Source organism: Pygocentrus nattereri, chromosome 23 (assembly GCF_015220715.1).
Source record: "Pygocentrus nattereri isolate fPygNat1 chromosome 23, fPygNat1.pri, whole genome shotgun sequence".
Lineage (NCBI taxonomy): Eukaryota > Metazoa > Chordata > Actinopteri > Characiformes > Serrasalmidae > Pygocentrus > Pygocentrus nattereri.
In genome coordinates this window covers 4,867,137-4,882,344 of record NC_051233.1, presented here as the reverse complement: position 1 = coordinate 4,882,344, position 15,208 = coordinate 4,867,137, and the positions used below count along the sequence as shown (strand labels likewise).

General features: G+C 42.7%; 1 protein-coding gene across 3 annotated transcripts in view; it reads right to left on the bottom strand.

Annotated features, from left to right (window-relative positions):
* The window catches only part of rgs3a (regulator of G protein signaling 3a), a 318,323-nt gene that overhangs the window by 219,527 nt on the left and 83,588 nt on the right, over positions 1 to 15,208 (bottom strand). For all 3 annotated transcript variants that reach the window (XM_017720342.2, XM_017720344.2, XM_017720343.2), the window contains 2 exons: positions 6,510 to 6,591; positions 3,882 to 3,987 (listed from right to left, as the gene is read on the bottom strand). In XM_017720342.2, the coding sequence (XP_017575831.2) occupies positions 3,882 to 3,987; positions 6,510 to 6,591 (188 nt within the window). The remainder of the gene's footprint in view (positions 1 to 3,881; positions 3,988 to 6,509; positions 6,592 to 15,208) is intronic.

The window sequence follows — 15,208 nt, the reverse complement described above, 5'->3', positions numbered from 1 at the left end:
ATGAACGATATTAATATCGAGTGTGTTCCCACTTTGCTGCCTCTACTCTTCTGGAAAGGCTTTGTATGAGATGTTGGAACATTGCCGTGAGGATTTGATTGCATTCAGAGACAAGAGCATTAGTGATGTCAGGGAATAACGGTGGTTTATTAGCTCTGGGTCACTCCAGTTGATGTCAAAGGAACTGGATGGGGCTCTATCAACTCCAGAGAACCCAGAAGAAGGGCCAATGCCACACCCTTCTAGCCGACACTTGACATTGAGCATGGTGACCTAAGGCTCATGCAAGGCTCTTCCATGTAGAGCCATTTCATGCTTAAACAGTTGCATGGTGAGAAGGTTCTTCAGACTGATGGAAAATGTGTTGTATATGGTTCTCTACAGAATCTTTGGTCTCACTTTATATGAAGTGTCTTTATTAATCATTTAGTTACATGTGAACAACATATGTAACAATAATGTAACTACTAATGATTAAGTTTGTGTGTGGTTGGTTGGTGTAGTGGGTAACACCTCTGCCTTCTACGCTGTAGACTGGGGTTCAATCCCCACCTGGGTAAGCACCCTACACTAAACCTTGGGCAAGTCCTTGGGCAAGACTCCCAACACCACCTTGGCCTACCTGTGTAAAATGATCAAACTGTAAGTCGCTCTGGATAAGAGCGTCAGCCACATGCTGTAAATGAAAGTTGCGTTCACAGATGGATTACGACAGTATATATTTTGTAATTACACAAGTGTATCTTAATAGTTACAACAGGCTGTTCTCTCTCATGTAATTACATAAGGGTAACAGCATAAATGTAATTACACTGGTAACCAGACTGGATTTTTTCCAGCAGTAAAAGGAAGTGTGTTATAACTGACATTAAGACATTATTACACTGTATCTGACAGCTTTCCGAACATTCAGCCAGCATTTATGTTGCTATTGCCATTCTGTAATGTGACAGAACAGCAGACGTCCCCTTATATTAAAATGTAGCTTTTATAACATTAATTCAATATTTCGCATTTAAACCCAAAGCAACGTCTACATTACCACTCTGTTATTACACAGTACCTACATAGTAATTACACATGAACTGTCCACTTATTATAAAGTGTACTATAAAGTTCCTGCGTAGGTGTTATAAAGATACAGTGTAATTACAGGACGGTACTAACCAATGTGATGTGATTAGGTCACCTTGTTTACACAGTTATGCACATAAATATAATGTTACGTAAAACATACCTCCTTTTACTGTTGGAAAAGACTTCTGATCTGTAGTGCATCAAAAAATACGCTTGTGTAATTACATGAGGCAAAACTGAAATGTGTAATAACATAGGCTGGACTTCTGTAATCTATAATCATCTATAACAGTGACTCAATCGTCAGTACTTACATTGTTGTTGCGTACGTTATTCATGTGTAACTACACCGTTACTAGCGACGCTTAATATAAAGTGGGACCAAATCTTTTTCAAAATGGTTCTATTTAGCACCAAAAAGGGTTCCGCTACGGTTATGATGTCACGCAACAGAAGCCTTTTCATACACAACACATTCTCCATCATCTAAACAACCATATCACCATGCAAAGAACCACTTAGGCACAACATGGTTCTAAATAGCACTCATGGTTGTGAATAGACCTTTACTAAAGAACTCTTGAAGAACCATCTTTTTAAAGCCAGTCACTGAATGGAGAAATGTGCACGCCCTGAATATAAAAACCAATAAAAAAGACACTCCACGCCTTGTACATGGTTACAGAGGCACCGGAGCAGTCTGAATGATGGAACATGAGCGGAGAAGGAGGCACTGCTGAGACGGCGCAGAGACACATTCCAGCAGCCAGGGAAATCATTCACCTCATTCACCTTATTGCTCAGTCTGAATCTGCATTTTTCTCATTAAGCAAGAACATCTACTACAGGTTACTCGATGTATGGGAGGCAGAGATGATGAGGCAGTAGCTCAGTGTGGAAAACACACACACACACCTGTTTTACTATCTTTACAGAGGTTTCATTAATTTGAAGGAATATTTCTCCACCTAATCTCTATCTGCTGCGTCTGCATCGTATGGTTGATTACCATAAAAAGTCATTTCAATGCATTTCCCCACGTGTAGAAAAGAACGCCTTATATTTTGCTCTAAAGAAAATAGGCCACGTTCACATTACCAGGCTGAAGTGGCACAAATCCATTTTTTTTGGCCTAATGTGACTCAGATCTGAGCCAACCTGAGCCACTTTCATATGTGGTCGTAGATCAGATATGTATCTGATTCATGGCCATGTGACCTTAATGTGACGCTCAGATCGGAATTCATCTGCTTTTTTTCCCACTGCGCGTGACCATCATTGTGCGTTACCATGGCAACAGCGCCGAACTGACGTTAAAGCCTCTAAACGGTGGAAAAGCAGCTCGTCTCACCTTCTTCTCCTCCGTCTGACTCTAATAATGAAGCTGAGAGCTGATCAGAGTTAATGATCTTCTCAGCGAAGCTCGTTCTGCTCGTTAGTTTGTGCTGATGATGCAGTGATTCAGTCACGTGACGTCACTGAGTGGGAGGAGCTCATGAGGGTCAGTTCAGGCCGGTTCATCACATTAATGACAGATTTATATTACCTTCTTAAACGAGTGTGAACCGTCGTGTCAGAGAGGTCGGATTTGAGCAATGAGGCTGGTAATGTGAACGCAGCTAAAGTGAGTTGACAAGTGTTTGCCTGTGGTTACTGGTGGTAAGATCCAATGCAGTAAACAGAGATTAGTTTGAAAATCCTTGGAAAGCATTTTAAACCAAAACAACCCAAAACATTCTCTGCTATTTCACAGTGCAGTGATGTGCAGTGATTAGTAAGTTCTGTTTGACCTGTATTATTGTCAAAACAGTACAAACAATGTTTGACTCACACATTTTTACTGGGACACAGGTCTGGACTGAAGGCCGGCCAGTCTAGTTCCCACAGTCTCTGACTGTGGTATGTGCAGCCGTGTTGTTGTAACACATACAGAATGTGGCTTGATGCTGTATTGCTGAAATAAGCGCGGATGTCCTTGAAGAAGACGTCATCTAGAAGGCAGCATATCTTGCTCCAAAAGGTGTATCAATCTATCAGTGTTATTAGTGCCCTCACAGATGTGCATGATAAACATGCCAATGGGCACTTAGGCTACATTCAGACTGCCACCCCAAATCCGATTTTTGGCTTATACAGATTGTACCCAGATTGATTTTTTATAGTCTGAGCAGCTAAAAACACAAAATTCATTTTTGGCAAACTGGATCCAAACCACATTTTGATGCGATTCAAATCTGATTTTTACAGATGTGCCTAAGTCTGAATGGTCTGGTTGCTCAAATCAGATTTTTTAAACGTTCCACCTTTTGCGTGACTTGCAACGCAAGCAACAACGACAATGTGAATCCAGAGTGACAGAAATGCTGGGATTCAAGGAGATCACCAAAGATTCTGAAGAGTTTGGAGGGCGAGATGATGCACCTCCATCCCTCCCGCATTGCCAGCGAAGAATCAGATCTCAAACTGGATCTTTTGAGACGCTTGAAAAACAAATCTGATTTGCCTGCACTCTAAACACATCCCCATAGCATGACAGACCCTGGCTGAATGAACAAAAAGTTACAAAATAGTTACAAAAAGCAGCAAAGCTGAAAGGATAAACCATCCAGTGTGTTGTCTTTGTACTTACCATCACTTTCACCTTGAGGTTTATGCTTTTTCAAAAAAATTTTTTTTTTTTCTGGCAAACTGACCTCATAATGTCAGAATAGTTGTGCTGTGCCATCATCACAGGCCCCCGCCAGGACTACAAAGGATTAAAAACACAAACACACGTCCACAAACAAACACAGACACACATGTACCTGATGGCATGTGCCAGATCTACACACTTCCACTGTTCCACAGGCTGACCGTTTAACTGCAGCAGGGTGTCCAATTGCTGCAGGCCAGCCAGATCCGCAGGACCACCTGAGAACACACAGGCACACACACACACACAGTAAAACTCAACAGGCCATGAGATGTCCACTAAACAGCAATGTTAAATGATCCATAAGGTGGCATATGTGCACACCCTGCACACACACACACACACACACACACACACACTCCCTCATGGGCTGGCTCCTGATAAAAATTTGACTCAGTAAATCTTCCCAACCTCTCTTTTATGCACAAAGATACACCCACACACACAGTATCAGCCAAAGAGAACAATTTTTTGGACGTTTACACTCAATAATCTGATAAGTGCAGAAAATCAGATTTTCTCAGTAATCCCATCAACACATTTACATGCGCTTGAGTAATCAGATAATGGGGAAACTACATGAGTCAGACAGTAATCAGATTTCTGCTTTACAACCAGCCAATAAGCTCACAGAAGACGACGCGATGTAAACTCAAATGTAACGTGACGTAATATAAAACTCGAACTTCAGGCCGCGGCTGTTTTTGAAACATCGCACCACTTTACCTCAAAATATGAACATGCATCATCTAGAAGATATTTAACTCCCTTCATTTCGTTTTCAGTTTCAGCGTCGCTCCAAAAGTGTTTTATATATTCATTAATTTGCAAGATTTCGCTTCATGCATGCTTCAGCCCGCTCCCACCTGCAGTGGGCTGGTTTCCCGCCCGCTCCTGTGCACATCACTGAAAATGAGTCCTATCGTGCAAGAAATTGTGGCAGGTCCCACGGGAGTGGAAAATACTCATCATAGACCGTGTAGCAGTCTGTTCATATATTGCTTCTTATTTTTTTGTCTATGTATTGACCATTAGTTGACCACTACTACCTGACATCTACTTTTTGAATAACTAGCTGACTAGCAAAATGAAAAGTCACACAACTCTTTGATGCAACAATTAAAAACATCCTAAACACACATAGAATACATACAAACTCTCTCTCTTTCTCTCTCTCTCACTCTCTCTCTATCTCTCTCTCACACACTCACTCACTCTCTCTTTCTCTCTCTGTCTCTCTCTCACTCTGTCTCTCTCTCTCTGTCTGTCTCTCTCTCTATCTCTCACTCACACACACTCACTCACTCTCTCTTTCTCTCTCTGTCTCTCTCTCTCTCTCTGTCTCTCTCTCTGTCTGTCTCTCTCTCACACACACTCACTCACTCTCTCTCTCTCTGTCTCTCTCTCTCACTCTCTGTCTCGCTCTCTCTCTCTATCTCTCTCTCACACACACTCACTCACTCTCTCTCTCTCTGTCTCTCTCTCTCTCTCTGTCTCTCTCTGTCTCTCTCTCACTCTGTCTCTCTCTGTCTCTCTCTGTCTCTCTCTCTTTGTCTCTTTCTCTCTCTGTCTCTCTCTCTATCTCTCACTCTATCTCTATCTCTCTCTCACACACACTCACTCACTCTCTCTCTCTCTGTCTCTCTCTGTCTCTCTCTCTCACTCTCTGTCTCGCTCTCTCTCTCTATCTCTCTCTCACACACACTCACTCACTCTCTCTCTCTCTGTCTCTCTCTCTCTCTCTGTCTCTCTCTGTCTCTCTCTCACTCTGTCTCTCTCTGTCTCTCTCTGTCTCTCTCTCTTTGTCTCTTTCTCTCTCTGTCTCTCTCTCTATCTCTCACTCTATCTCTATCTCTCTCTCACACACACTCACTCACTCTCTCTCTCTCTGTCTCTCTCTGTCTCTCTCTCTCACTCTCTGTCTCTCTCTGTCTCTCTCTCTCTGTCTCTCTCTCTCTCTCACTCTCTGTCTCTCTCTGTCTCTGTCTCTCTCTCTCTCTGTCTCTCTCTCTCTGTCTCTCTCTCTCTCTGTCTCTCTCTCTCTGTCTCTCTCTCTCACTCTCTGTCTCTCTCTGTCTCTCTCTCTGTCTGTTTCTCTCTGTCTCTCTCTCTCTCTCTGTCTCTCTCTCTCTCTGTCTCTCTCTCTCTCTGTCTCTCTCTCACACACACTCACTCACTCTCTCTCTCTCTGTCTCTCTCTGTCTCTCTCTCTCACTCTCTGTCTCTCTCTGTCTCTCTCTCTCTGTCTCGCTCTCTCTCTCTATCTCTCTCTCACACACACTCACTCACTCTCTCTCTCTCTGTCTCTCTCTGTCTCTCTCTCTCACTCTCTGTCTCTCTCTGTCTCTCTCTCTCTGTCTCGCTCTCTCTCTCTATCTCTCTCTCACACACACTCACTCACTCTCTCTCTCTCTGTCTCTCTCTCTCTCTCACTCTCTGTCTCTCTCTGTCTCTGTCTCTCTCTCTCTCTGTCTCTCTCTCTCTGTCTCTCTCTCTCACTCTCTGTCTCTCTCTGTCTCTCTCTCTGTCTCTCTCTCACTCTCTGTCTCTCTCTGTCTCTCTCTCTGTCTCTCTCTCTCTCTGTCTCTCTCTCTCTCTCTCTCTCTGTCTCTCACTCTCTGTCTGTTTCTCTCTGTCTCTCTCTCTCTCTCTGTCTCTCTCTCTCTCTGTCTCTCTCTCTCTCTGTCTCTCTCTCTCTCTGACACACAGACACTCAGGCTGACGTGCAGTGAGTTCTTACCTGGATCCACAGCTTGTACTCGTACAGGTGAGTCAGAGCAGATGGTGAAGCCATAGCCGTCCTTTCCTCGAAGGATGGTCACCTAGACAACACATACATACACACAGGTATGAGTATACTGTACTGCCACCTGTTGGACATCACAGGCTGTAACAGGTGACATCTCAATTACAGTGAGAACCAAACATCACTAAGATCCTGTCACTACTGTGTGACCCAGCATCTGGGTCAAACCTGGTCGCCTCTACATATTTACTTTATTTACAGACAAGTTTCAAAGCCGTTTTGTCCTGTCTACATTTTTCCCTGAATGTCATTGAGATTTGAATTTCAATGTCTTATAAAAAGAGTTTTTTTATCTAGGTGCTAGCGATTACTACTATTGATACTTCACCAAAATACTCAGTGGAAACCAGGAAACTTTGTCAGGTATGCGTAGTAAAGAGCCATGTCCCGTATTTTTCTACTTTATTTAAGCCAACTGCGGTTTTATGCACCAAAAATAGTCAAAATGTAACATTTTCCAACCTTTATCCTTTAAAATTAAGCAGGTTGGTTAAGTTGCTGTGCTTTTAACATTGATGTTTAGTCCTGTCCTGGTTGGCTGCTCCGCAATGAGCCTCATTGGGCAGAGGTCTATATACATAGATGAGCCAAAACATTACGCCTAATACGTTTCACCGCATGCTGCCAAAACAGCTTCAACACAGCGCACCATGGAGTCTATGAGACCTCTGAAAGTGCCCTGTGGTATCTGGCGCCAAGACTTTAGCAGCAGATCCTTAAAGTCCTGTAAGTTGCGAGGTGGAGCTGCAACAGATTAGACTTGTTGTTCCAGCACATGCCACTGAGGCTTGATCGGACTGAGATTGGGGAAATATGAAGGCCAGGGTAACCTTAAACACCTCTAGGAAGCACGCACATGTACCCAGCCATCCACATGATATAAAACCAAACCCAACTTACTGGACCACGTGACCTTCTCTTACTGTTTCAAGGTCCAGTTCCAACACTTGTGTGCACTGCATTGTAGATGCTTTCCATGCAGAAGGGTGCGATGCACCGAGTTGTGAAACATTCCTCCAATAACAATCATAAAAAATGTAAGACTTTCCCACAGTAGCCCTTCTGTCAGTTCAGGCCAGAGGGGGTAGCCTTCATTGCCCTTGTGCACTAATGAGCCCTGGGCGCCCAACACCCTGTCGCCGGTTTGGTGTTTTGACCCTTCTCTGACCACTGCCGGTAGGTTCTCACCACTACAAGCCTTGTCATTTCAGAGATGCCTTAGCCCAGCTGTCTGGGCATAACGCTCAAGTCTTCATGCCAGCTCGGTTCTCCTACATTCAGTGAGTATAACTTGACATGCCATTTTATTTTTTAATAACTCCCACTGCTATGAGATAATCAGCATCCTTCGCTTCATCTGTGAGGTGGCTCATCATCGTACAACCCCATTTCCAAAATACATTGGGACACTGTGCAAAATGTAAATAAAAACAAAATGCAATGATGTGCAAATCATTGAAACCCTATATTTCATTGAAAATACCAAATGTTGAAACTAAGAATTGTTCTTGTTTTAAAAAAATATATAAAAAACATCCATTATGAAACTGATTTCAACAACATGTTTCAAAAAAGTTGGGACAGGGGGTTGGGGAACAAAAGCCTGGTAAAATGTGTGGTGCTAATAAAAACACCTGGTGGTTAGTGGGCAACAGGTCAGCAACATGATTCGATATAAAAAAAGTCTTTTTAGAAGTAAAGATGAGGAGGGGTTCACCAGTCTGCTCCTTTTTTTGGAACGTGTTGTTGGCATCAACTTCAAAAATGGGCAAATATTTTGTTTGTTGTTTACATTTTCACAGCGTCCCAACTTTTTTGGAAAAGAGGTTGTATATAAATGTGTGTATGTAACTAAGTGGATTATGTACCTATAATTAACGGCTGTTTGGACTGGAAATGAAATCAGTGAAGGGGGTAGACGTTACCATGACAACAAGCATCGCGTGAGGTCAGTCACAGTGAGATGAGCAGCAGTGAGCAGTGCTTGTGCTTTTAATTGCTTTAAAATGATGCCGAGAGAGGGAACGTCGCGTTCTCGGACACAAAAGCTGGATGTCCGTCCCACCACCGTCTTTTAAAGATCAGAGCATGAAATTTATCTAGTTTCCTGAGGTGTTTACATGGGCATATTCTATTCCAATTGAGCTATTAGTCAGATTATTAATGGATTATTAGGCTGCATGTAAACGAAGCTATTGAAAAGATGCACACACACACACACACACACACACACACACTCACACAGCATCTGACTGTGAGCAATATGCAGAGCTTTAAGTGTATCCAAGCATCAACCTCAGTTACATAAGCCATAATCATATGCCTCCCACAAACTATGTAACGTGACCTGAAAGAAAAGCACAGTCACATAGAGGAAAGCAGGACACTGTTGGACACATCTGTGTCTGTCTTAAGGCTGCACATGGCACACGTACAGACACACTAGGCCTGTACAACATATCATATGACAACAGCTATTTGCGTTATTAAGAGATTAAGAGACCCTTATTAGTCCCACAATGGGGAAATTTGACCTCCGCATTTAACCCATCGGTGAAGTGAAACACCACATACACACTAGTGAACACACACACACTAGGGGGCAGTGAGCACACTTGCCCGGAGCAGTGGGCAGCCCAATCCGCAGCACCCGGGGAGCAGTTGGGGGTTAGGTGTCTTGCTCAAGGACACCTCAGTCATGTGATGTCGGCTCTGGGGATCGAACCGGCGACCTTCCGGTCACGAGGCTGGATCCCTAACCTCCAGCCCACGACTATTGATGTCACAGAAGGCTGCAATGTGGAAATGGCCTCTCGAAACCAGTCACTGTTGTGCTGTAAGCATTCTGACCAATCAGAGATATTCCTTGAGTAAAGAATCAAGCCATTCACCAATGGTAAATCATTTTAGATTAGATTAAGAGACCCTTATTAGTCCCACAATGGGGAAATTTCACTCCTGCGTTTAACCCAACCGTGAAGTGAAACACCACATAAACTCTAGGGGGCAGTGAGCATATTTGTACAAAGCAGTGCCCAGGGAGCAGTTAGGTGCCTTGCTTAAGGACACCCTCAGTCATGTACCGTCGGCTCTTGGGATCGACCGGCGACGTTCTGGTCAGAGGGTGGGTTACTTAACCTCCGGCCCACAGCTGCCCCAACAATTTGCATATTGCAGGTGAATCTTACTGATTTCACTTCTACGCTTCGAAATGTAATATATGGCAATGTTCTTGCAATATGGTGTTCCATTTGTATTGTGCAGCCCTAACCAGGATACACAACTACTGCCCTAATCCATTAATGTCCGTTGGCATTTTTAAATTTCCTTTGCTGAAACATTTTTTTCTAAAGCGATCCAGGCATATAACTAAAAGTTTATTTTTATTGCTTTATCCTAATGTGACTGTAAATAAAAATATTAAAATGACATACAATAAAAAATTTAGTGAAGACACAACTATCGCTGTTCTCAGAAGAAACCTTGTATCTCCAAAATGGGAACTTTACAGGAGAAGGAAAAACTTGACCTACTATTCTTTCCAAGTCATTTTGAGCCATTTCTTTTGGTCCATTCTTCATGAAATTGACACACAATATAATGAGCAAAAGGTTTTTTTAAACTGAAAAAATGACAAAAATGGAGATAAAAGATTTTCTTCCGACAACAGGGGTATAAAAAAATTTCACCGCTTTAGATTAATTCAAATTTTCAAAATGTTCCTTATTCCGAATGCTGCTTCAAAATACACTCTGTCTATTGCTAAAGTGATCATTAGTATTTGTGAAGAGTTGGAAAAACCTGGATAAATCCTTTGAGGAAACACCTAAATATTTATCACCTAAAAAAATCGCAATGTGATGTTTTTCGAACATCGTTCAGCCCTAATATTTATACACACATATTCCCCGAAGAGAGGTCAGTCTCATAAAAATGCGATGAGGAAACGTCCACAAAACACACTCACACCTACTCACCCACTCAGCCCCACACACACATTCAAATAATGCCGCCCAGCGTGCCAAAGCTAACAGTGTGCCCCGGTACAAAGAAAGAATTTCCAGCTCATCTGCTGAGCAGGGATATTACTTAAAGCCCTAGAGAAAAAGTAAGCATTCCAGTTATGAAAAGATGAAGGAGAGGTAAAGCACTCCAGCGTCAGAAAGAATATCTGCATAGCTGCCTTCCAGCTTTATTTCTCTGCCACTGTCTCGACAGTTCTCATCTGCATTTTCAGTTTTCTATTTCTGAGCTCTGCACTATTTCAGCACATAAACTAATTCACACATAAAATTCAACATCTACTGCCCTCCTATATGATTGAACGAGGTGGGTAATCCTGTAAATAATTGAATAAATAGAAGAATAATATCCGTGTAAACGTCTGTATCCGATTACATTCCCTATCGGAAAGTTTAAGTCCGTTCTGCATGTGCGTCACATCACAGTGAGAGAAGAAACTGGTCTGCAGAGGAGACGAAGTTCATGCTCTGATCTTTAAAAGACGGCGGTGGGACGGACGTCCAGCTTATGTGTCTCAGAACACGACGTCTTCCTCTCGGCCTTCTTTAATAAGGACGTGTGAAGGACGTTTTCCTGAGTCTGACGTCATTTTAAAGCAGTTAGAAACACAATCACTGCTCACTGCTGCTCATCTCACTCTGACTGGACCTCATGTGATGCTGGTTGTCATGGTAACGGCTACACGAAGTGGTTCTCTACACATGCGCAAAATTTTGGATCGGATCACTTGTAGCGTGCATGTAAACGGAGGTTCTATAATCTGAATGTATCGGATTGGCATGTAAACACAGCCAGTGTCACTACTGAGAATAGTCTACCAGCCAAAAAAATGAGCCAGAACCAAAAACTGAACCATTAATAATGGAGCAGATGATGGCCAATGCAAACCATGCATCAAGAGATGAGCCATAGTCTCTAAATATACACTAGCAAGGTGGAGCTACTAGTGAGGAGCCTCTAACAAAGCTGGCAGCCAGGCCAAGCTGAGCTTTATTAACCCCCCACAGTTCCGCTTCTGGACATATGTCAGGCCATTGCGCCTGCATGCTGTTTGACTACCCCCTGCTGCCCTCCACAGTGCAGAGAGTCTGTGTATTATATTTTGCACACACACAGAAACACAACACATGCATTTAATGTACTTCATTTCAATGTGTCCATCATTTTAACATGAAAAATAAAAGATTTTCAGCCACAGCTGTGTGGTTCTAAGTAATAAGTAATGAGTGGAGCTGATAAAATGGACAATAAGTGTAGAAACAAGCCTGTTTTAATGTTATAGCTGAGGGTCCATACAGCTGTTGTGCTGGTTATTGGCCACTCACCTTCTAATCATCTGTCCAGAGGACATCACCGCTAACTAATGAATTCAGTGCCCTCACTGGTGACAAAGGCATCCAAGTACACACTCACAGTCTGTATTATCTCCATAGAAAAGCACTGGCAATAGAATGGAAGGATTATTGCCAATAGCATGGGTTGGCTTTTCATGAGCCTAACAACAACCACTCCCAATGCCAAGTGCCACCTAAAGGGGTATAAAGCCCCTCAGCATTGGGCTGTGGAGCAGCGGACCTGCATTCTATAGAGTGATCCATCCAGTACCTCTGGGGTGAGTCTGAGTGGCATTTGTGACCCAAAATGAATCACCCAGCATCAGTATTTGATTTCTTGGGTCACCCGTAATGAAGTAATTATCCTTTTATTATACTATATATATATTATACTATAGTGGTTGGTTAGTGTAGTGGGTAACATCTCTGCCTTCTACACTGTAGACTGGGGTTCTGTAGACCCTTTTGTGTCAAACTATCGCTTTAAAGAGGCAAGCAGCGGCAGGAGGAAGACAAATAACAGAGGAGGTCAGAAAAGAGAGGATAAAATCAATACAGAGCAGAACAAAGACGAAAAAGAGAAAGATCAAAAGGGGAGACAGACAGGTTTTGGGGGTGAGCATCTCAGAGGAGAGGAGACCAGAGCAGCGAGGAGAGGAGGAGCAAAACGGACAAAAGAGATGAAAGAAAGGAAAAGAGTCGCAAGATACGGTGAATTAAAGTGCTGATCGGCTGAGCGATGCACAGGTACAAGCGCAGAGTGGGTTTTTTTGCTCTTTTGTTAATAATTTGTATCCGTTCATTATTGATTAAATATTTATATTATGTAAATAATATAAATAAATGGCTTAAAGTCTCAGGAAAACCACTGTCAGGTCTCAGGTCTGGTGAAGCTGAGCATCAGACCAAATGGCAGTAAGTAAAACTGTACAAATTCACTCAAATGCACCAATCAGGCACAGCATCCTGACCACCTCCTCGTTTCTACACTCATTGTCCAGTTTATCAGCTCCACTTACTGTATAGCTGGTCTTTGTAGTTCTACAGTTACAGACTGTAGTCCATCTGTTTCTCTGATACTCTGTTACCCTGTTCTTCAGTGGTCAGGACCCCCATGGACCCTCAGAGAGCAGGTACTACTTGGGTGGTGGATCATTCTCAGCCCTGCAGTAACACTGACGTGGTGGTGGTGTGTTAGTGTGTGTTGCGCTGGTCTGAGTGGATCAGACACAGCCGGTGCTTGGCTTTAAGCAAGGCCTGTAAACTCTGGTCAACGGCGTGCCAAACGCTTATGTCATGTTCAAGGCAAAATCCTCTTTATGCCCTGTGTCAAACTCTCTTTTTAGCACGTTCCACTCTAGAGCGTGGAGTGACTGAGTCATGTTCTTTCGACCTAAAAAAGCAAGCACTTTCGATCTTTGTTGGATTAAACCAAATGGAAAAGGCCTGGATTTCACCCTGACGTGGCAGCGCTCCAAATGCATCATGGTGTTTATGCTCCAGTGGGTGTATGTTTGCCCCGTTTGCCCCTGCTGACACACATATACACTTACACACACACACACACACACACTGCCAGGTCCACTCGTGCTTCGTGCTCAAATTGAGGCGAGAGGATAGATGGGGGAACATATTTACTTCCAGTTTGTACCCTTTGTGAAGGTTAAATCCACAGAACTGGGAGGGTGTACCCATTCACAAAATTCCTAATTCGGTTCAATCAAATATGCTGCTGTCTTCATTTCAGGATTACTTTTGCAGCACAAAAATTTGGGGAAACTTCACCTGGAAATTCACCTGGAAATTCACGTGGAAATTTTGGAAACTTCACCTCCGCATTCAACCCATCTGTGAAGCGAAACACTACATACACACTAGGGGGCAGTGAGCACACTTGCCCAGGGTGGTGGGCAGCCCTATCCACTGCACCCAGGGAGCAGTTTGGGGGTTAGGTGTCTTGCTCAAGGACTCCTGGAGATTAAACCAGCAACCTTCTGGTCACAGGGCCAGTTCCCTAACCTCCAGCTCACGACTGCGCCTTATGCACCTTATGTTAATATGTTACTGCTCCTATTGGCACATCTAACATTATAAAACTGCTATTTGAGACCTTAGAAAGGCATTGATTTAGCTAAACCACTCAGACTGCTTTCATAGCAGCATGTAAAGGGAGGTTTCAAATCAAGGTTTTCTGTTAAATTACAATTTTTGCGCAAATTTAATCACAGTGTTGAGTACTAAAAATCGGTTTGCTCTCTCATGGGAACTTTGGCCGTGAGCCTCACTTTTGGCCACTTTTATTAAGACATTAATCAAAAACAGATCCTCATAGGGTCCAGGTCTGAAGCTCTAACGTCCAAGCCACACCAGCAGGCTAACACAGTATGACAATGACTGCCTTTACATGCGATCATAATCGGATTTCTGCAGTCATCTGATTATTCAGGTGGTTATGTAAACAGCACACAGTGAGGTCCAGAAATCAGATTACGAAACCGGATAAAGCTCAGTAATCCGGCTCCTCAGTGCTTGTGAGCTCTTACTCTGATTTCTTTCTCATTTCTCAGTCTGCGCATGCGTAAAAACAGACGGCAGTACCGGAAATAAACGAGCAGCGTTGAGATGCAGCAAAACCTTTGGAGCGACAAGGAAACAAAATACATTCTAGATAAAATGAAGGAATGAAATATTCTTCATCTTCTAGATGATGTATGTTCATATTTTCAGGTAAAGTGATGTTATATTATTAAAAAATAAATAAATAAATAAATTTAAAAGCCACAGCATGAAGTTTGAGTTTTACATTACGTTTACGTCGCGTCATCTTCTGTGAGTTTATTGACTGGTTGCAAAGCAGAAATCCGATTACTGGCTGACTCATGTAGACCCGGAGTTTTCCATTATCTGATTACTCAAGTGCATGTAAATGTGTTGGTCTGATTACTGAGAAAATCTGATTTTCCGCAGTTATCGGATTATTAAGTGTATGTAAATGTGTTGGTCTGATTACTGAGAAAATCAGATTTTCCGCAGTTATCAGATTATTAAGTGTATGTAAATGTGTTGGTCTGATTACTGAGAAAATCAGATTTTCCGCAGTTATCAGATTATTAAGTGTATGTAAATGTGTTGGTCTGATTACTGAGAAAATCAGATTTTCCGCAGTTATCGGATTATTAAGTGTATGTAAATGTGTTGATCTGATTACTGAGAAAATCAGATTTTCCGCAGTTATCGGATTATTAAGTGCTTGTAAATGTGTTGATCTGATTACTG